The sequence below is a fragment of the Manis javanica genome, chromosome 16 (genome assembly GCF_040802235.1).
Source record: "Manis javanica isolate MJ-LG chromosome 16, MJ_LKY, whole genome shotgun sequence".
NCBI lineage: Eukaryota > Metazoa > Chordata > Mammalia > Pholidota > Manidae > Manis > Manis javanica.
In genome coordinates, this window is record NC_133171.1 from 10719391 (window position 1) to 10741975 (window position 22585).

The 22585-nt window shown below is 35.8% G+C and overlaps 1 protein-coding gene across 14 annotated transcripts in view; it reads left to right on the forward strand.

Annotated features, from left to right (window-relative positions):
• LOC140846792 (bromodomain adjacent to zinc finger domain protein 2B-like) overlaps positions 1-22585 on the forward strand; it is a 120976-nt gene that overhangs the window by 35999 nt on the left and 62392 nt on the right. For 8 of the 14 annotated variants that reach the window (XM_073224500.1, XM_073224503.1, XM_073224501.1 and 5 more), the window contains 7 exons: positions 2535-2745; positions 6799-6891; positions 7007-7068; positions 9404-9469; positions 11112-11177; positions 17864-17929; positions 19563-19628. In XM_073224500.1, coding sequence (XP_073080601.1) covers positions 2535-2745; positions 6799-6891; positions 7007-7068; positions 9404-9469; positions 11112-11177; positions 17864-17929; positions 19563-19628 — 630 coding nt within the window. Of the gene's footprint in view, positions 1-1103; positions 1120-2534; positions 2746-3113; positions 4009-6798; positions 6892-7006; positions 7069-9403; positions 9470-11111; positions 11178-17863; positions 17930-19562; positions 19629-22585 lie in introns of those variants that run through there. The other 6 variants (XM_073224505.1, XM_073224514.1, XM_073224506.1 and 3 more) reach the window with 6 other exon arrangements.

Below are 22585 nucleotides of genomic sequence, written 5' to 3' on the forward strand. Positions count from 1 at the left end.
GACTGTTCAGTGAATTAAACTTTTAATACAAACTTGAGATTTTCCTAACAATCCAGTTCTCATTTTATGAAATCCTGGAGTTAGAAGGTAGCCCAATACATGAAACGACTTTAGAAAGCTTTATTTATAAATGCCAAAAGCAAAAATGTAAATGATGTCATTTGTCAGGTGAATTTTGGACATCAACATAATCTGTTCCTTTTTGGACACAGGTATATTTTCCTAACTGAGTAAAATACAACTATTAAATATTATAACTGGATTTAAAAAAAAGATTAATTGTTTGAACCCTTGAAATTCAATCAAAAGCTCCCCATGCTGGTGAACATAAAGCTGTTCTGCTGGCTTCTTAGAGTTTTATGGTATAAAAATGCAGTTAGTACAACGGCTGATCCTACTGACTTCATTCGAAATCTCAGCAAAAATTCTGTCCTCAGAATTAGTATTTAAAATGGGAATTACTGAAAAGATTTAGTATAGATAATTTTTTGACATGTAGACACTGAGTATATGCATTGGTTGTTTCCGTAACCTTGCCATAGCGTCATCTTGACTATGCTTTCATGCCTGAATATTGTGATCAGTGTTAAGTAGAAAAATGTCTTTGTAATAGCAGTGAAGTACATGTAGTGGCTTAGACCCCAGGTTTTAGAGAGAGACAGTCCTGGATTCAAATCACACATTTCTGTTCCTTATTGCCAGTGTACCTCAGGAAACGATTTAACCTCACTGGGCCTGTGATTCCCTCAATGGTAATATAGGGACAGTAAAACCCACCTTCCTAGGTAAAATGATTACGAAGATTAAAGTAAACAGTGCATTCAAAATGCCTCTGACAAAGCACCGTGCTTGGACTGTGGGGTGTAACTGTGATCCATGATGGGGGCAAGAGCAGTGCTTGTGTCCATGGCACCCACTGTGTGAGTCATAATAGGCCATGATTCTGAGCCTGGCACCACAGCATAAAGGGCAGTCAGGACTGCTGGCTCTGGCTGCAGAAGTGCCCAGAGTGGTTGAGGTTGAATCCTGCTTTGATATTCTTTGAAGGAATAAGAAACATTTAAAAAATTTTCTTAACCTTCACAGCAAAGGAATTCTCTGTGAAAAAAGAAGTATAAGGTAATGTAAAACTGTTTTGGAAAGGTTATTTTGAAAGGATGCTCTTCCTATGTCTGGATATACTACTTTGGACTCTAAATAATGTGATGTAACAGTGTATTTGATTTGATTGCCTTAGAGAGGACAACCAGCTCTTGATTATTACCTGTGCACTAAGCAGGCTTATTCCTGTAATACACTAGCCTTATGTTGGTGGATGTTTTCCATGAGGAGACTTAAAGTGGGAAATCTGAAATATCACAAAAGTAGACAAAATAATGTACATCATGTACCTATCATCACTTTAGAAATTATCATATGAACAATATTGTTTTATATATATTCCCATCTACTCCTTCTCTTCCATAATTTGATGAAGCAAATCTTAGACGTTGTACTTCATCTGTAAGTGTATCTAAAAGATAAGAACTCTTGTTTTCTACAAAAGTATCAGAATACCAAGAATATCATTATCATAATTAAAATGATAATTTCTTGATATCATCAAATATCAGAGATTGCTAAAATTTTCATTGTTTAAATTCTTAACTGTCAGAATTTCCGGGACAGTTTGTCTATTTGAATGAAAATCTAGGTAAGATACAAACATTGGGCATGTTTGATACATCCCTTAAGGCCCCTTTACTCTTCCCACAGTGTTTTCACTTCTTGAAATTTATTTGTTGAATAAACTAGGTAATTTGTGGGATTTCCTTCAGACTGGATTTTGCCGTGTAGTTTAGTATACACAGCAAATAAATTTTCCCTGTTGTTAAGTTATAGTGATTTAATCTAGAGGCTTAATCATTTCCAGGTTTGGTTTTTTGGGGAAGGGGAGGATTAGTTTATAGGTGAGGAAGTGAACCTCCATCAAGAGGCTGTCGGTCCAGTTGTCTCCCTTTTTTGGTGATTGGTAACCATTCAAATGTATTGCTTAGGTTCATTAATTCATCAGATATTGCAAATTGCTAATAGTCTGACTCTTACTTTCCTTCTTGATTTTATGAACTGTGTTTTTTCTGTAAAGAGAATCTTCTGTTTGTTATTTGGATAGCTTCATGTTTGGTTGACCTGATGCTCCTGAGAGCAATCCACAGAGGTGTCATCACTCAACTGATCTTTCCAAATACCTGCCAACTTGACAGTCATTATGGTTCAGAAATGGTGATTAAGATATATGTCTTTATATGTTTATAGGTACAGGTATATATCTGTCAGTGTATTTAAAGTTTAAATCATTAAAGTAAGAATACCAAGTGTACCAAAAGCCATGAACAATTATAAATGTAACTTGAATTAGAAAGTAAAATTTCTAAAGGTTACAACAGCTTTATAAAAATTAATATGTGCAGGTTTACCTAGAATTTTCTGACATATTGATCACTTGTGTTTATTTTGTTCATAATATTTTATTTCTATAAAATGTGAATTAAAAGGGAATGCAGTGGTGTCCTTTGAAAGAAGAGGACGCCATTCCCCGTGTGAGGGCAATGGACGCTCATGGAGGAAGACCACCGGATCCAGAGGGAGAGCGACCAGGAGAGGGTACCAGCGTGAGCCAGCGCAGCGGTCGGCCTCCTGATGTGGGCGGTGCTGAATCTGTAGGTAACACAGATGCCAAATTGCTAAGACAACTGCAAGCTCAAGGTAGGGAACATGCATTCGTCACTAAGAACTGTACTAAAATGTGTTAATTATTTGTACATGTATTTGACATAGGAATGATTGATAACTACTCTCAGTTTCTAAAAGGTAGGTAATTGTGTTCAAATAAAATGAGAAAATAAGGAGTCCCACTGGTAACTGGAGTTCTTTGATTTAAGAAGCGCCTTTCAAGAGTCATACTCGTAAACACATCATCCCCTGTGTGTTTAGAATTACAAAGGTAGGTGATGAACTTTCAAGGCTGGAAACTCATTTGAACAGCTCCCAATTCCTTGTGGTGGTACAAGGGAGTAACTCCAAAATATGTGGATCTGTGGAGTAAATTTTCAGTCAGAGAACTCCAATTAGTGGTAAGTTTTAGTTTGGTTCTTCTGTAGCCTGGATATATAACATTTATTTTCAAAATGCCCAACTAATAAACTTAGATCAAAAAGTGTCTTAAGATCACTAGAAAGTATCATTTGTCAAGTACAACGTGCTCAAAGTAACCTCAAATGTATTCATGATTCAAAATTATCAGGAATTATCAACATGAAGTTCCCATGCTATGTCTCACACACAGAATGCTGACTAAAATAAAATAGTCCTGCTATGAAGTTTGAATTAAGTAGTTACAAGTGTGAAGCCTCTTAAGGCTGTCTCGATATATATCAATGTGTTCATGTCTTATATTCATAAGCATATATATAAATGTATATCAGTACATGCTTGTATCATAAACATAATATCCATAAGGGTTTAATAATAAAAACTGACTTAAAAGACTGACAGGATTTTACTATTTCTCATAGTTTTTTTTTCAGGAGGGAAAGCTTGGCTGACTTCTATTTATTGTATACACCATTATAATACTGACTTCTCTGTAGCTCTGTTTTCATTATAAAAGAAGTATGCATGATAAAAGCTCATAAAGCATAATGCTTTAAAATAAGACATTGACTCTCACTGACTTTAAAATAAAAGACACTCACAAGTTGGATCATAATTAACAGGTTTTTGGTAGTCTATCCAGAAGTGTGTACATACAGTCACAGACACACATTCAAACACATACTTATGTGTACACATGCATATGTGATGTTCATAGATGTATATGTTCTTTTTGATTTCTAAAATAAATGAACTTACTGGTGTATATACCATTCACCTTTGTTTTTTTCCACGTAATTTTTCTTGAGCATCTTTCTATACAGCACTTAAAAATCAACCTTACACTTCCAGTGGCTGAATAGTCGGTGAGGCAAGGTATGGCTCTACCACACTTCCCTTACTCAGTCTCCTTTGGTGAGTGTTTCAGCTGCTTCCTCATCTTTGCTGTCGCAAACAATGCTGCAATAAAAACATTACACATATCTTCATGCTTTGACAGGTATGGCTATCCACAGTATAAAATTTTAGAGATAGAATCTCTACTCCAAGGGTATGTGCATTTTCAATTTTGGTAGAAAGCAGGCAAATATTGTCTCCAAAGAGGTTGTTCAATTCATACTTCCACCAGTGGCATATAAGTTAACTGCCTGGCCTGTAACTTAATGTCCTGTAAGTTTTTCTCTCCTCTAGTATGTTAATTTAGTACTATTTGTATTATTTCATTGGGTTACTATTAAGACTTTAATCTCTCCTAAGTAGTTACTAGAGGTTTAAAAAATGTTAATATATGAAGATATATACATACATGATGAATTTTTAAAATTAGTATTGTCAATAAACCACTGACTTTTCTGAAGAATGTATAATAGTGGGAAGTGTGCATTTTTTACATAAAGTAGGAAAGCTTGAAATTAACTGATAACCAAAGCAAGTTATTTTCATGCCTGTTTTGCATGTCTATCACAAGTACCATTCATACTTAGTATTCAGAATGGCAACTTCATATTTGCAAAATTAACTAAATTTTATTTTAACAAAATAGAAGGTAATTACTCAACTTTCGCCCAGTGTTTTCTCCCCTTTTAGATTTCAAATTGGTTTGTATTCTATGACGTAGCTCTCCCTTGTATTATATTGCATTTTGTAAATTGTTACCTTTGACCTATGTACATGTTTTTTCTCAACATGTATATAAATATTAAATAGTTAATGTAAGTAAATGTTATTAATATTTACAAGTATATTTGGTATAATATGCATGTTCTTGGGAAGGAAAAAAAGTAGAAATGAGTCACCTTATCACCCCTTTTATTCTAAAAGACTTCTACATTAACACTTTGGGGTGTTGTCAGAGGAGATTCTAGAAGTTTCTGTCATATTTTATTATCCTAGTTGGACTCATCTAGGCATGTAAAACGACTTAATTTGAAGGAAGGTCTAGAACAATAAAATAAATGTGGATTTTGAATGTGAAATGAGAGCTCTGTATCTTCTCAGAGAATATAGATAAGAATCTGACAGTTTGAATATATAAAAGACTTTCAAACTATATAAACAAACTAGCTTGTTAATTGACCAATCCTGTTAATATCTCAAATGCTCTAATATATCTAATAATATACCAGTCAGTTTTATTGATCATAGATAGAATCTGAATTGCCATTGCTGTACAATGCTTCATTGTTTTAAGATAGGCCACTGCAGAAGGAAAGGGCTGCCAATTGTTAGATACATGCTGGTTTAGACATATTTAAACACTTTATTTCAAAAATGAACTTTTCTTTTTGATATTTAAGAAAGTAATCTCCTAAACCATAAAAGATACTTGTCAAGTTAACATTTCAAAAGTTAGTCATACCAGATAATATTCAACAATCATAAACCAAATAAATGAGATGTTGGTAGTAGCTGATTCCTCAGAGCCTGGGTGAAGTTTCTGTGCCTCTTAACTTCTCGTACTTCCTCCATAGCGTGCCTGATTTTTTAACCTATTTTTCCCATCTTCTCTAACTGCTCATAATAAAAAATTTTAAGCTATATGAATTTTTAATGACTTAACACAATTATGTCTTCCTTGCTAAAGTGAAAAGATAGCGAGTTGAACTTTTTGTGTGTTTCTGTCCCAAGGGTTTAAAAATAAAAGCTAACTGTGCACCTGTGTAGAGTTTGAAATTGCTGATATATTCACACACAAATACACACCATATACATTACAGAGTTTCTCAGCTGTCACAGAACATATGGTTAAGTCCTTTTTAAAATCTGAAGGCATTTAAATTTTCTTAAAGATTTTTAGGACTAGTAGCATATATAGACCTGGAGTCAGAAAGACGTGGGTTTATATCTTGGCTCTGCAATTTAACCTCTGTGAGCCTTAGTTATTTCATTGGTAACCTGGGTGTAATGTTGCATATCCTATAAGGTTGTTATGAAGATTAAAAGATCATGTAAACTTAATATGGCAGTTCAATAAATGGTGGAAATTATTAGTAGAGTTCAAGTGATTCGGGATTTAGTCAGGTATATTCATTACTAGTGAGAATATAATATATAGGTTTTTAAAAACTCTTCATCTGTTACAAAATTTAAAGCAATATCTAATGTTAAGTATTTTAGAGTGATTTTGTAAGTGATATTATGATAGACCACTTTTATAGTTAGAAGTATTCTGACCAAGTCCCTCTGTTTCATAAATGAAATTATCACTGGATTCAGAAACTACCATTTTTATAGCTGAGTGAAATACTATGTTTGGGGGAGGGGCTTTGTATTGTATTTTGAGTTCTTTTGCTTTATTGTTATTTTTAAGACTGAAGCTAAATCATTCTTTTTACATATTAGCAGCTACTTTCCTCCTAACCAGGGATTATGTGAAATGTGAAAAAAAATGTACTTAAATTAGCTTCTGTGATGAGGATTAAGAGAAGCATCCTTTTTGTGTGCTTCTGTGTATGGGGCTGTCTGTGATGAAAAAGTTGGGCAATTTCTAAAGGAAGTAAGCATGGTACTTTCTGCCAAACCATTTTTCTACCTGGTGTCTAACTTTAAACAATTTTCTTAAAAAGTATGTCCTTTATCATGATGCCATTCACATAGTTAATTGTTTTTAGGTTAACAGTTAGGTAAAGTTGTTAAAAGTATTCCTTGAAATTTTGTGTTTTTCAGAAAAAGCCCGACAAGCTGCACAAATAAAGCTTTTGAGAAAACTCCAAAAGCAGGAACAGGCTCGCATTGCCAAAGAAGCTAAAAAACAACAAGGTGAGTGAGTTAAACGAAAACATAAACTTGAAGAGTGAGTACTGGGGAGTTCACAGGAGGCTTCTCTTCTTTGTTCCTTTTCTGACGATACCTGTGTTTTGGCTTTTCATCACAGCAATAATGGCTGCTGAGGAGAAGCGACAGCAAAAAGAGCAGATAAAGATTATGAAACAACAGGTATGTTCATGCACTGAACTGGTTTTATAACAGGTGGTACTTTGGGAGTCGATTTACTTATGTGTATATGTACATTATTCTTATTTGATTTATGAAATAACTTTCATACTTGTTTGGTATACTCTCACTGTAATTTAATGTAAACTTGAATTCTTTGTTAATTGTAACTGCTAAAGACACTGTAAGGTTGACTTTAAAATATATAGTGTGATGAATATATTAATTAAAATACTGTAAATATTTACTGCCTACTACAGTATATGTGAAAATAAGTTCATTTGAAGCTGAAATAGTGTTGTTTCTGTTACAGTTTTTAATAGTTTATCCTATTTCCTAATGGCTTGAGACCAGTTGTATCCCATTAGCATTTTAAATTAGGCTTTGTGTGACCTAAGCCTACATAGTATGCTACTCATCAAAAAAAAAATTCATTTTCCAATGTTCCAGGAGCAGTAATACAAGTGAACTGATACTAGACGTTGATCAAGATGCTTGTCTGAGACTAGTCTTAGATTACCATCTGACTGACTCCTAATTGCCAGCAAAGTAAATTACAAAGTCGTGCAGAGTCTATTTTAAAGTTTGCAGTAGATCTAGAATAAAATAATTAAAATAACAGCATGTGTTTCTCATCCTCGAGATTATTTTTTCCACCTAGTAGGCCAAAAATACCACCCGACAGTCCTCCAGGCAGTTTTCCGGAAGTGTCCAGAGGCATTACTACGAAGCAGGAGCAGAGGCAGTGGGAACTGACCAGGGCTCTGCACTCACTGTTTGACTATAGGCAGAATATTTATTTTCTAGAAGCTTCAATTTTCTCTTAGGTGAAAAGAAGATAATTTCAACTCCTGTATTGTTATATTTTTAAATGATCAATTAGGTACTTTATATAAAATGCCCACTTCACTGGATGGATACTCAGTATTATAAGGTGAACACATATCGTAATAATTTATAAATAATGTTTATTTCTGATATTCCTAATGAAAGTACTGCCAATGTACATCTATATAAATCACTCAGATGAAAACAAAGCTCTACACTGGGTGAGTTAAGTCCAAGGTTCTATACCTATTTCTGTACTTAAGAGAATAATGAATGACTTTTGTTGACTTGATTAAAGATTAAATTCAGAGTATACTTAGGTCTCAAGTTCTACTCTAAATAAATATTTGAAATGTGGATCAAGTGCAACCTTCTCTACGACTTGGAAATAAAACAAAAGATACCCTTGTATTTTTAGTTCTGGTGAGCTATAATCAAAACCCAGGATCACAATCAGCAAAATCATAGAATGTGATCAGTCTTCTAAAATCACAACAGAAATTCCAGAAATTTCATAAACCTGCGCTGGATCCCTGCAGGGAATCAATAACATCAATGCAAAAAAGGAAATAAAAATGTATTAAAGTATAGCTTCAAAAGGTACAACTAGCATCTGGAAATAGGGGTGGGTATAGTAATACACAGTCGTATAAAATGTGTTGGCTCTGAAAATCCTAGGACAGCTGCAATTTACAAGTAGGGCAATTTAGGTGTATTTTTATAAAACTATACTCATCAGTGCCTATTTGGGACTTTCAAAGGGATTTATGAATGTAAAATTGTTAACGATGTGCTTATAGAATATGCAATGATTTTTTAAAATGAAAATGTAACGTTATCAAAACGTAGATTGCTGAATTCAAACAATAACTACTACATTACATTTAGATAATGTGAGCACCACTTATAAGTTATTAGAAATTATTTCTGTATTTGGCTTACTGTAGTTATTGAAAGTAATCTCATTCATCATGTTACGGCAATTGTTCACACTTCGTACAATCGTGATGTACTGTGCACTTCTTTAAGCGTTTTTAATTTGATTGTGACAGTGAAAAAAAGAGCAAGTGCCTCCCCTATTTGATGCAAGAGTAGGTCTGTTTGTTCAAGTTCATGTAATGAGTGACAGTAACTCAGGACTAGCCTTAGGTGTTCTGATTTCCTGTTGGACTGTTGTATCCTACTTGTCCATCCAATATTTATTTCCAAATGAGTATTACTTGTACTTGCTAATATTTATAAAGACTTGAGTATAATCAGCTTGATTTATGTTGTTTCTATATACTTATTTAGCGTTTGTATTTTAAAATTGTTTTGAGACATTTTATAAAGTCATACCAATTTAAGACAGGTGGGATATATATAATGTCAAAGTACTTAATTAAAATTTATATCCAGCATGGGCAACCTTTGGTAAATCTGTACTTATATCTTTAATTTGATTCCACTTAAATACCTTCCACCTAGATATTTAGTTTATTATCTTAAATTGTCATAATTTTTTCTACAGGAAAGAATTAGGAGAATACAACAAATGAGAATGGAAAAAGAACTTCGAGCCCAGCAAATTCAAGAGGTAGAATTCTTAAACTTGATACGATTAAAGTAATATAGTCATGTATTTTAAAGTCTGAAAAATGAAAATTTTACCAGTATGTTCTCTCCCTCATACACATTAACATGTCCATCACAAATTATCTGTAAACATAATGCGTAGAATAAGGACCTCCCTGAACCTTACTAGGCAAGTTTATCTTATCCTAATAGTAAAAATCCAGGAAATAAGTAAAGGAAACAAAAAGGGGAATCCTCTCAATAGCCAATATAGTCATAAAGATCATACGCTAAGACTCGTGGTCTTTACTTTTCAAAACGTCATTAAATCTTATAGTCAGATACCTGCTTTTCATTTAGAAATGAAACATGGCAAAAGTAGAAGTAAATGTTCAATGTGGAAACAGTTGAACCAGGTTTGTTTTCTGAGTTCTGACAGAACTGGGCTGACAGAATAGGGTTCAAGGACATGCTGGCAACAGCAAGAGGAATAGCTAAGAGACAGCAAGGGAAAATAGGAAAACCAGAAACTCCAAAGCCTGGCAACATCTGTAATCTTGTAGTTAAATGGGAAGCAGTTTACAACACCTTAATGGCCAAAAGGCTTTTCTGTTATCAAACTGTGTAGTATAGTAACTGATGTCAAGAATAACTGCTCAAGTCCTCAAGAAAAAGCCAAATTATGTTAAGTGTCCTGTGTCTAATCTGTACATGTATATGTCTCAAAATTATCCAAAGTACTTTTGTCCAAAATAAACTTTTTAATGTTGAGAATTATTATAACCCAAACCCTTAGCTGTTCAGGAAACTTGCCATAAAAATTAGCTTTTTCCCTGAGCAATGTGGTTAGCTGAAGTTTTCACAGTTACAGGTTTTTTCCTTCTAAAATCATATACACATATTCCCTTACCCATTTCAAATTAATTTTAAAGCCCTCCAAATTGAAAATATTAAAGTACATTGGCAATTACTACTAGATAATTATGAAGCTACTAGTTAATGATTTTACGATTATAAAGCTCAAATTTGATACCATGAGCTTGATATTCAGAATTTGCTTCATTAAAGGTTATGTTTCCATTATATTGGGGAGGAAAACCTTCAATTTAACCACAGTAGGTTAAATCGGGTTTAATGTTTCATTTAAGTTTCTTAAGAATGGATTAATCTCAAATTTTAAGTATTACGAAAGAAACTTCCAATAAAGTAGACATGTGCATTTTTAAATGTTACTTATTTGTCCTTTAACCTTTATTGTTAAAATCTATCTCGTTTTTCTAAACTTTCTACAGTGATCATGTTTTACTTTAAAAATATCAGAGACCAAGAAAAAATGCCATGACATCATTTTTTCTGTGTTTAAGTTTTAAGGAAAAAGAACGCTCAAATTATTTCAGATGTTTTACAGAGTTTGAAGAAGAAAACCTGACATACGCTTACAATTTAGGAATTTTTTTTTGTATATCCTAATTGTAATCTATACGTTAGAAATGAAATTAGTATGTTAAATATAACAAACTGAGGGGAAATCTGTAAGTGTCAATGTACATGTTACATAGTGGTTTGTACCTTGTGAGGCATGGAGGTCCATTTTCAAGTCTGAGGTTATTTTCAGGTTGTAGTGGTGCTGTTACATGACTTTGAGACCTATTTTATATGCACAGGCTAAAAGGATAAAGAAGGAAGAAGCTGCAAAAGCCAAATTATTGGAGGTTGAGAATCGAAGACAGGTAAATTTATAGGAGAGTCAAGAGTTTTTACTTTTCTAAATTTATTTTGTTATACTTAATCCACAATGACATGAAGAACACTATGTTTACTAGGCTCCCCTCTTCACCAAGTCCCCCCCACAAACCCCATTACAGTCACTGTCCATCAGCGTAGTAAGATGTTGTGGAATCACTGCTTGTCTTCTCTGCATTGCACAGCCCTCCCCGTGCCCCCACCCCACGTTATACATGCTACTCATAAGACCTCCTTTAATTTTCCCCCGTCCTTACACCTCCCTTCCCACCCGTCCTTCCCAGTCCCTTTCCTTTGGTAATTGTGAGTCTATTCTTGGATTCTGTGATTGTGCTGCTGTTTTGTTCCTTCACTTTTTCTTTGTTTTTATACTCCACATATGAGTGAAATCATTTGGTACTTGACTTTCCCACCTGGCTTATTTCACTGAGCATAATACCCTCTAGATCAATCCATGTTGTTGGAAATGGTAGGATTTGTTTTCTTCTTATGGCTGAATAATATTTTACTGTGTATATGTACCACCTCTTATTTATCCATTCATTTACTGATGAACACTTAGGTTGCTTCCATTTCTTGGCTATTGTAAATAGTGCGATAAATATAAGGGTTAACCTGTGTTTTTCAAACTGGGCTGCTGCATTCTTTGGGTGAATTCCTAGAAGTGGAATTTCCTGGGTCAAATGGTATGTCTATTTTGAGCTTTCTGCGGATCCTCCATACTGCTTTCCACAATGGTTGAACTAATTTACATTCCCACCAGCAGTGCAGGAGGGTTCCCCTTTCTCCACAACCTCGCCAACATTTGTTGTTTGTCCTTTGGGTGGTGGCGATCCTTACTGGTGTGTGGTGATATCTTATTGTGGTTTTAATTTGCATTTCTCTGATGACTAGCGACGTGGAGCATCTTTTCATGTGTCTGTTGGCCATCTGAATTTCTTCTTTGATGAACTGTCTGTTCAGCTCCTCTGCTCATTTTTTAATTGGATTATTTGCTTTTTGTTTTGTGAGGTGTATGAGCTCTTTATATATTTTGTATGTCAACCCTTATTGGATCTGTCATTTATGAATATATTCTCCCATACTGCAGGGTACGTTTTTGTTATATTGATGGTGTCCTTTGCTGTACAGAAGCTTTTCAGCTTGATATAGTCCCACTTGTTCATTTTTTCTTTTTTTTCCCTTACCCGGGGAGATAACGTTCATGAAGAGGTTGCTTGTGTTTATGTCCAAGAAAGTTTTGCCTATGTTTTCTTTTAAGAGTTTTATGGTTTCATGACTTACATTCAGATCTTTGATCCATTCTGAGTTTACTTTTTTGTATGGGGTAGGCAATAATCTGGTTTCTTTCTCTTGCGTATATTTGTCCAGTTTTTGAATACTGTGGCTTTGTAGTAGAGCTTGAAGTTGGGGAGCAAGATCTCCCCCACTTTATTATTCCTTCTCAGGATTGCTTTGGCTATTCAGGGTCTTTGATCTTTCTGTATGAATTTTTGAACTATTTGTTCCAGTTCGTTGAGGAAAGTTGTTGGTAATTTGATAGGGATTGTATCAAATCTGCATATTGGTGTGGATAGGATGGCCATTTTGACAATATTAATTCTTCGTAGCCAAGAGCATGGGATGAGTTTCCATTTGCGAGGGCCCTCTTTAATCTCTCTTAAGAGTGTCTTATACTTTTCAGTTTCTAAGTCTTTCACTTCCTTGGTTAGGTTTATTCCTAGGTATTTTATTCTTTTTGATGCAGTTGTGAATGGAATTGTTTTCCTGATTTCTCTATTAGTTCATTGTTAGTGTATAGGAAAGGCACAGATTTCTGTGTGTTAATTTTGTATCCTGCAACTTTGCTGTATTCTGATATAAGATCTAGTAGTTTTGGAGTGGAGTTTTTAGGGTTTTTTATGTACAATATCATGTCATCTGCAAATAGTGACAGTTTGACTTCTTTACCGATTTGGGTTCTTTGTATTTCTTTGTTTTGTCTAATTGCCGTGGCTAGGACCTCCAGTGTTATGTTGAATAACAGTGGGGAGAGTGGGCATCCCTGTCTTGTTCCTGATCTCAAGAGGAGAAGCTTTCAGCTTCTGGCTATTCTGTATGATGTTGGCTGTGGGCTTATCATATATGGCCTTTATTATGTTGAGGTACTTTCCCTGTATAGCCATTTTACAGAGATTTTTTATCATGAATGGATGTTGAATTTTGTCAAATGCTTTTTCGGTATCTATGGAGATGGTCATGTGGTTTTTGTCCTTTTTGTTTATGTGGTAGATGGTGTTGGTGGATTTTCAAATGTTGTACCATCCTTGCATCTCTGGGATGAATCCCACTTGGTCATGGTGTATGATCCTTTTGATGTATTGTTGAATTCGGTTTGCTAATATTTTGTTGAGTATTTTTGCATCTACATTCATCAAGGATATTGGTCTGTAGTTTTCTTTTTGGTGGGGTCTTTGCCTGGTTTTGGTATTAGGATGCTGTTGGCTTCATAGAATGAGTTTGGGAGTATTCCCTCCTCTTCTTTTTTTGGAAAACTTTAAGGAGAATGGGTATTACGTCTTCCCTGTATGTCTGGTAAAATTCGGAAGTAAATCCATCAGGCCCGGGGGTTTTGTTGCTGGGTAGTTTTCTGATTACCTCTTCAATTTCTTTGCTGGCATTTGGTTTGTTTAGATTTTGTTTCTTCCTTGGTTAGTCTTGGAAGGTTGTATTTTTCTAAGAAGTTGTCCATTTCTTCTAGGTTTTCCAGCTTGTTAGCATATAGGTTTTCATATTATTCTCTAATAATTCTTTGTATTTCTATGGGGTGTGTCGTGATTTTTACTTTCTTGTTCTGATTCTGTTGATGTGTGTTGATTGTCTTTTTCTCTTATTAAGTCTGGCTAGAGGCTTATCTATTTTGTTTATTTTCTCAAAGAATCAGCTCTTGGTTTCATTGATTTTTTTTTTCTATTTTAAATTCTTCTCAATTTTATTTCTTCTCTGATCTTTATTATGTCCCTCTTTCTGCTGACTTTAGGCCTCATTTGTTCTTCCTTTTCCAATTTAAATAATGGTGACATTAGACTATTCATTTGGGATTGTTCTTCCTTCTTTAAATAATGCCTGGATTGCTATATACTTTCCTCTTAAGACTGCTTGCGCTGCATCCCACAGATGTTGGGGCTTTGTGTTGTTTTTGTCATTTTTTCCATATATCGCTTGATCTCTATTTTAATTTGGTCGTTGATCCATTGATTATTTAGGAGCATGTTGTTAAGCCTCCATGTGCCTGTGGTCCGTTTTACTTTCTTTGTACGATTTATTTCTAGTTTTATTCCTTTGTGGTCTCAAATGTTGGTTGGTATAATTTCAGTCTTTTGGAATTTACTGAGGCTCTTCTTGTAGCCTAGTCTGTGGTCTCTTCTGGAGAATGTTCCATGTGCACTTCAGAAGAACGTGTATCCTGTTGCTTTTGGATGTAGAGTTCTCTAGATGTCTATTAGGTCCATCTGTTCTAGTGTGTTGTTCAGTGTCTCTGTGTCCATATTTTCTGTGCCGCGGATCTATCCTTTGGAGTGGGTGGTGTGTTGAAGTCTCCCAAAATGAATGCATTGCATTGCATTTCCTCCTTGTAGTTCCGTTGGTATTTGTTTCACATATGTTGGTGCACCTACATTGGGTGCATAGATATTTAAAATGATTATATCCTCTTGATGCACTGATTCCTATATCATTATGTAATGTCCTTCTTTATCTCTTTTGAATTTCTTTGTTTTTAAGTCTGTTTTGTCTGCTACTAGTACTGCCACACCTGCTTTTTTCTCCCTGTTGTTTGCATGGAATATCTTTTTCCATCCGTTGACTTTTTGTCTCTGCATGTCTTTGGGTTTGAGGTGGGTCTCTTGTAGGCAGTAAATAGATGGGTCTTGGTTTTTTATCCATTCTTTTACTCTGTGTCCTTTGATTGGTGCATTCAGTCCATTTACATTTATGGTGATTATTGAAAGATATGTACTTATTGCCATTGCAGGGTTTCAATTTGTGGTTACCAAAGGTTCAAGGTTAGCTTCTTGAGTATCTTACTGGCTAACTTAACTTGTTTATCGAGCAATTATAGACATTGTGTGGTGATTCTTTATTTCTCTCCTTTCTTATTCCTCCTCCATTCTACTTATGTTCGGTGTTTTATTCTGTGCTCTTTTGTGTTTCCTTTAATAGGTTTGTGTGTAGTTGATTGTATTTTTTGCTCTTAGTTAGTATTTGGTTGGTCTGGTTTCTTTGTTGTGATTTTATTTTCTCTGGTGACATCTGTTTAGGCTTGGTAGTGCTCCTATCTAGGGCTGTCCCTCTACAATACCCTGTAGAGGTGGTTTGCGGGAGGTAAATTCCCTCAACTTTTGCTTGTCTGGGAATTGTTTCCTCCCTCCTTCATATTTAAATGATAATCGTGCTGGATACAGTATTCTTGGTTCAAGGCCCTTCTGTTTCATTGCATTAAATATATCATGCCACTCCCTTCTGGCCTGTAAGGTTTCTGCTGAGAAATCTGATGATAGCCTGATGGGTTTTCCCTGTAGGTGACCTTTTTCCTCTCTCTAGCTGCCTTTAAAACTATGTCCTTGTCCTTCATCTTTGCCATTTTCATTATTATGTATCTTGGTGGTGTCCTGTTTGGGTCCGTTACGTTGGGAGTTCTGAGTGCTTCCGTGGTCTGAGCAACTAGTTCCTCCTCCAATTTTGGGAAGTTTTCAGCAATTATTTCTTCAAGGACACTTTCTATCCCTTTTTCTCCCTCTTCTTCTTCTGGTACCCCTATAATGTGAATATTGTTGCATTTGGATTGGCCACAGAGTTCTCTTAATATTCTTTCATTCCTGGACATCCTTTTGTTTCTCTCTGCATCAGCTTCTCTGCGTTTCTGTCTCTGATTTCTATTCCATTAACGGCCTCTTGCACCTCATCCAGTTTGCTCTTAAGTCCTTCCAGAGATTGTTTTATTTCTGTAATATCTCTCCGGACTTCTTCCCTTAGCTCTTGCATATTTCTCTGAAGATCTGTCAGCATGGTGATGACCTTTATTTTGAATTCTTTTTCAGGGAGATTGGTTAGGTGTATCTCCCCAGGTTCCTTCTCAGGGGAGGATGTCTAGGTTAGTCTGCTCTGTATCAAATTCTTCTGTCTTTTCATGGCAATAGAAGTAGTTGCGGGGAGCTGGCGTAAATGTTGGCTGGGAGACTGTCCCTTCTTGCTGGTTTGTGGCCTTCCTCTCCTGGGATAACGGCGACCCCTAGTGGCTTGTGCTGGGAAACTACACGGAGACGGTGTTTCTTATTCTTGCCCAGCGGTTCTGGAGGAAGCTCTGCCCTGCTACTGTGGGCATGGCCGGCCTCAGGCTACTGTTCTGCTATGGCGGTGCCATGTCGGAGGGGAAACGGGAGGGAGGCTGTTTATCACTGTGAGGGGCCTGCGACCTGTACTGCCAAGCAGGGAGTTGTGGTGCCCTGAGTTCCCCCAGGATTCCCAGTTACTGGGCTGCTTGCTCCTGTGTACTTCCGTCCAGCTGTGAGGCTCCTGTCCCTTTAAGACTTTCAAAAAGCACTCACTTTTCTTTGTCCTAGGGGCGCCGGCTGCGGAGACAGCTCGCAGGTTTTACTGTCCCGTTTCCCTAGCATACAGCACCCCACACGCTGTGTGTCTGTGCTCCTGGTGCGGATGGCTGGGTCTGGGTATTTAGCAGTCCTGTGCTCCCTCTCCCTCCTCGCTCCGTCTCCTCTCCTCCCGCCGGGAGCTGGGGTGAGGGGCGCTCGTGTTCCCCTGGGCTGGGGCTTGTATCTTACCCCCTTCGCAAGGTGCTGGGTTCTCGCAGGTGTGGCTGTAGTCTGGCTGTTACTCAGATTAAAACAAAGCTCTACACTGGGTGAGTTAAGCCCAACATTGTATACGCATTTCTGTGCTTAAGAGACTAATGAATGACTTCTGTTGACTTTTTAAAGATTAGATTCAGAGTATACTTAGGTCTCAAGTTCTGATCTAAATAAATATTTTAAATGTGGATCAAGTGCAACCTTCTCTAAGAATTGGAAATACAACAAAAGATACACTTGTTTTTTTATTTTTGTTGAGCTATAATCAAAACCTAGGATCATAATCAGTAAAATCATAGAATGTGATCAGTCTTCTAAAATCACAACCCAAATTCCAGAAACCTCATTATCCTGCAGTGGATCCCTGTAGGGTATCAATAACATCAATGCAAAAAAGGAAATAAAAATGTATTAAAGTATAGCTTCAAAAAGTACAACTAGCATCTGGAAATAGGGGTGGGTATGGTAATATACAGTCCTGATGGTCTGTTTTATACTACTTGTCTGTCCAGTATGTATTTCCAAATGAGTATTACATTTACTTGCAAATATTTATAGACTTGAGTATAATCAGCTTGGTTTATGTTTTTTCTATATACTGATTTAGCGTTTGTATTTTAAAATTGTTTTGAGACATTTTATAAAGTCATACCAATTTAAGACAGGTGGCATATATGTAATGTCAAAGTAAATAATTAAAATTTATATCCAGCATGGGCAACCTTTGGTAAATCTGTACTTATATCTTTAATTATTTGATTCCACTTAAATACCTTCCACCTAGATATTTAGTTTATTATCTTAAATTGTCATACTTTTTCCTACAGGAAAGAATTAGGAGAATACAACAAATGAGAATGGAAAAAGAACTTCGAGCCCAGCAAATTCTAGAGGTAGAATTCTTAAATTTGATAAGATTAAAGTAATATAGTCATATATTTTGAAGTCTGAAAAATGAAAATTTTATCAGTACGTTCTCTCACTCGTACACATTAATATGTCCATCACAAATTATCTGTAAACATTATGCGTAGAATAAGGACCTCCCTGAACCTTACTAGGCAAGTTTATCTAATCCTAATAGTAAAAATCCAGGAAATAAGTAAAGGAAACAAAAAGGGGAAACCTCTCAATAGCCAATATAGTCATAAAGATCATACACTAAAACTCGTGCTCTTGAGCTCTCAAAACGTCATTAAGTCTTAGAGTCAGATACCTGCTTTTCATTTAGAAATGAAACATGGCAAAAGTAGAAGTATATGTTCAATGTGGAAACAGTTTAACCAGGTTTGTTTTCTGAGTTCTGACAGAACTGGGCTGACAGAACTGGGCTGACAGAATAGGGCTCAAGGACATGCTGGCAACAGCAAAAGGAATAGCTAAAAGACAGCAAGGGAAAATAGGAAAAACAGAAACTCCAAAGCCTAGCAACATCTGTAATCTGGTAGTTAAATAGGAAGAAATTTTCAACACCTTAATGGCCAAAAGGCATTTCTGTTATCAAACTGTAGTATAGTAACTGATGTCAAGAATAACTGCCCAAGTCCTCAAGAAAAAGTGAGGTTGTGTGAAGTGTACTGTGTCTAAGCTGTACGTGTATATGTCTCAAAATTATCCAAAGTACTTTTGTCCAAAATAAACCTTTTAATTTTGAAAACTATTATAACCCAAACCCTTAGGTGTTCAGGAAACTGTTGCCATAAAAATTGGCTTATTTCCTGAGCAATGCAGTTAGCTGAGGTTTTCACAGTTAAGGTTTTTTCCTTCTAGAAATATATACACATATTCCCTTACCCATTTCAAATTAATTTTAAAACCCTCCAAATTGAAAATGTTAAAGTACATTTGCAATTGCTACTAGTCAATGACTTTAAGATTACAAAGCTCAAATTTGATAGCATGAGATTGATATTCAGAATGTGCTTCATTAAAAGTTATGTTTCCACTATATTAGGGGAAAAAATAGGTTGAATTTAACCACAGTAGGTTAAATCGGGTTTAATGTTTCATATAAGTTATTTAAGTAATGCATTTATCTGAAATTTTAGTTATTACAAAAGAAACTTCAAATAAAGTAGACACGTGCATTTTTAAATGTTATTTGTCCTTTAACCTTTATCGTTAAAATCTATCCTGTTTTCTGAATTTGTTACAGTGATCATGTTTTACTTTCAAAAAGTAGAGGAAAAGCAAAAAATGCCATGAAATCATTTTTTCTGTGATTTAGTTTTAAAGTAAAATAATACTCAAATTATTTCAGACTTTTTACAGAGTTTGAAGAAAACCTGACATACTCTTACGAATTTAAGAATATTTTTGTATATCTTAATTATAATCTATACATTAGAAATGATATTATTAGTATGTCAAATGTAACAAACTGAGGGGAAATCTGTAATTGTCTACATACATGTTACATACAGTTTTGTACATTGTGAGGCATGGAGCTCCATTTTCAAGTCTGAGGTTATATTCAGGTTGTAGTGGTGCAGTTGCATGACTTTGAGACCCATTTTATATGCACAGGCTAGAAGGATAAAGAGGGAAGAATCTGCAAAAGCCAAATTATTGGAGGCTGAGAAACGCAAACAGGTAAATTTAGAGGACAGTGAGAGTTTTTACTTTTTTCATTTTATTTTGTTATCCTTAATCCACAATGACATGAAGAGGGTAATGTTTACTAGCCTCCCTCCTTTACCAAGTCCCCCCAACAAAACCCATTATAGTCACTCTCCATGAGCATAGTAATATGTTGTTGAATCACTACTTGTCTTCTCTGTGTTGCACAGCCCTCCCCGTGCCCCCACCCCACATTATACATGTTAATCGTAATGCCCCCTTTATTTTTCCCCCGCCCTTATCCCTCCCTTTTCATCTATCCTTCCCAGTCCCTTTCCCTTTGGTAACCGTTAGTCCATTCCTGGGTTCTGTGATTGTGCTGCTGTTTTGTTCCTTCAGTTTTTCTTTGTTCTTGTAGTCCACATATGAGTGAAATCATTTGGTACTTGTCTTTCTCCGGCTGGCTTATTTCACTGAGTGTAATACCCTCTAGCTCCATCCATGTTGTTGCCAATGCTAGATTTGTTTTGTTCTTATGGCTGAATAATACTCCACTGTGTATATGTACCACCTCGTCTTCAGCAATCCATCTATTGATGGACACTTAGGTTGCTTCCATTTCTTGGCTATTGTAAATATGCTGCAATAAACATAGGGGTGCATCTGTCTTTTTCAAACTGGGCTCCTTCATTCTTAGGGTAAATTCTCAGAAGTGGCATTCCTGAGTCAAATGTATGTCTATTTTGAGCTCTCTGAAGAACATCCATACTGCATTCCACAATGGTTGAATTAATTTACATTTCCACCCGCAGTGTAGGAGGGTTCCCCTTTCTCCACATCCTTGCCAGCATTTGTTGTTGCTTTCGGATGTTGGCCATCCTAACTGGTGTGAGGTGATGTGTCATTGTGCTTTTAGTTTGCATTTCTCTGATGACAAGCGATGTGGAGCATCTTTTCATGTGTCTGTTGGCCATCTGAATTTCTTCTTTGACGAACTGTCTGTTCAGCTCCTCTGCTCATTTTTTAATTGGATTATTCGCTTTTTGTTTGTTGAGGTGTATGAGCTCTTTATATATTTTAGATGTCAACCTGTTATTGGATCTGTCATGTATGAATATACTCCCATACTGTAGGGTACCTTCCTATTCTAATGATGGTATCCTTTGCTGTACAGAAGATTTTATGCTTGATATAGTCCCACTTGTTCATTTTTGCTTTTGTTTCCCTTGCCCGGGGAGATATGTTCATGAAGAAGTTGCTTGTGTTATGTCCAAGAAAGTTTTGCCTATGTTTTCTTTTAAGAGTTTTATGGTTTCATGACTTACAGTCAGATCTTTGATCCATTCTGAGTTTCCTCTTTTGTATGGGGTTAGACAATAATCTGGTTCCATTCTCTTACATGTAGTTGTCCAGTTTTTGAATATGGTGGCTTTGTAGTAGAGCTTGAAGTTGGGGAGCGAGATCCCCCCAACAGTGAGGATTGCTTTGGCTATTTGGGGTCTTTGGTGTTTCCATATGAATTTTTGAACTATTTGTTCCAGTTTGTTGAGGAAAGTTGTTGGTAATTTGATAGGGATTGCATGAAATCTGCATATTGGTGTGTGCAGGATGGCCATTTTGACGATATTAATTCTTCCTAGCCAAGAGCATGGGATGAGTTTCCATTTGCGAGTGTCCTCTTTAATCTCTCTTAAGAGTGTCTTATAGTTTTCAGGTTCTAAGTCTTTCACTTCCTTGGTTAGGTTTATTCCTAGGTATTTTATTCTTTTTGTTGCAGGTGTGAATGGAATTGTTTTCCTGATTTCTCTTTCTATTAGTTCATTGTTAGTGTATAGGAAAGGCACAGATTTCTGTGTGTTAATTTTGTATCCTGCAACTTTGCTGTATTGCAGTATCAGATCTAGTAGGTTTGGAGTGGGTCTTTAGGGGTTTTTTTTGTACATTATCATGTCATCTGCCAATAGTGACAGTTCAACCTCTTTTTTACCAGTTTGAATTCCTTGTATTTCTTTGTTTTGTGTAATTGCCATTACTAGGACCTCCAGTATTATGTTGAATAGCATTTGGGAGAATGGGCATCCCTGTCTTGTTCCCGATCTCAGAGAAAAAGCTTTCAGCTTCTCACTATTATGTATGATGTTGGTTGTGGGCTTGTCATATATGGCCTTTATTACGTTGAGGTACTTGCCCTCTATATCCATTTTACTGAGAGTTTTTATCATGAATGGATGTTGAATTTTGTCGAGTGCTTTTTCAGGATCTATGGAGATGCTCATGTGGTGTTTGTCCTCTTTGTTTATGTGGTGGATGATGTTGGTTGATTTTCGAATGTTGTACCATCCCTGCATCCCTGGAATGAATCCTACTTGGTTATGGTTTATGATCCTTGTGATGTATTTTTGAATTTGGTTTGCTAGTATTTTGTTGAGTGTTTTTGCATCTATGTTCATTAGAGATACTGGCCTGTAGTATTCTTTTTTGGTGGGGTCTTTGCCTGGTTTTGATATTAGCGTGAAGTTGGCTTCATAGAATAAGTTTGGGAGTATTTCTTCCTCGAGTATTTTTTGGACAACTTTAAGGAGAATGGGTATCATGTCTTCCCTGTATGTCTGATAAAATTCAGAAGTAAATCCATCTGGCTGTGGGGTTTTGTTCCTGGGAAGTTTTTAGATGACAGCCTCAATTTCTTTGCTGGTAATTGGTTTGTTTAATTTTTGTGATTCTTCCTTGGTCGGTCTTGGCAGGCTGTATTTTTCTAAGAAGTCCATTTCTTCTAGGATTTCCAGCTTGTTGGCATGTAGGTTTTCATAGTATTCTCTAATTATTCTTTGTATTTCTATGGGGTCTGTTGTGATTTTTCCTTTCTCGTTTCCGATGCTGTGGGTGTGTATTGATTCTCTTTTTCTCTTAATAAGTGTGGCTAGAGGCTTATCTATTTTGTTTATTTTCTCAAAGAACCAGCGCTTGGTTTCGTTGATTTTCGCTATTGT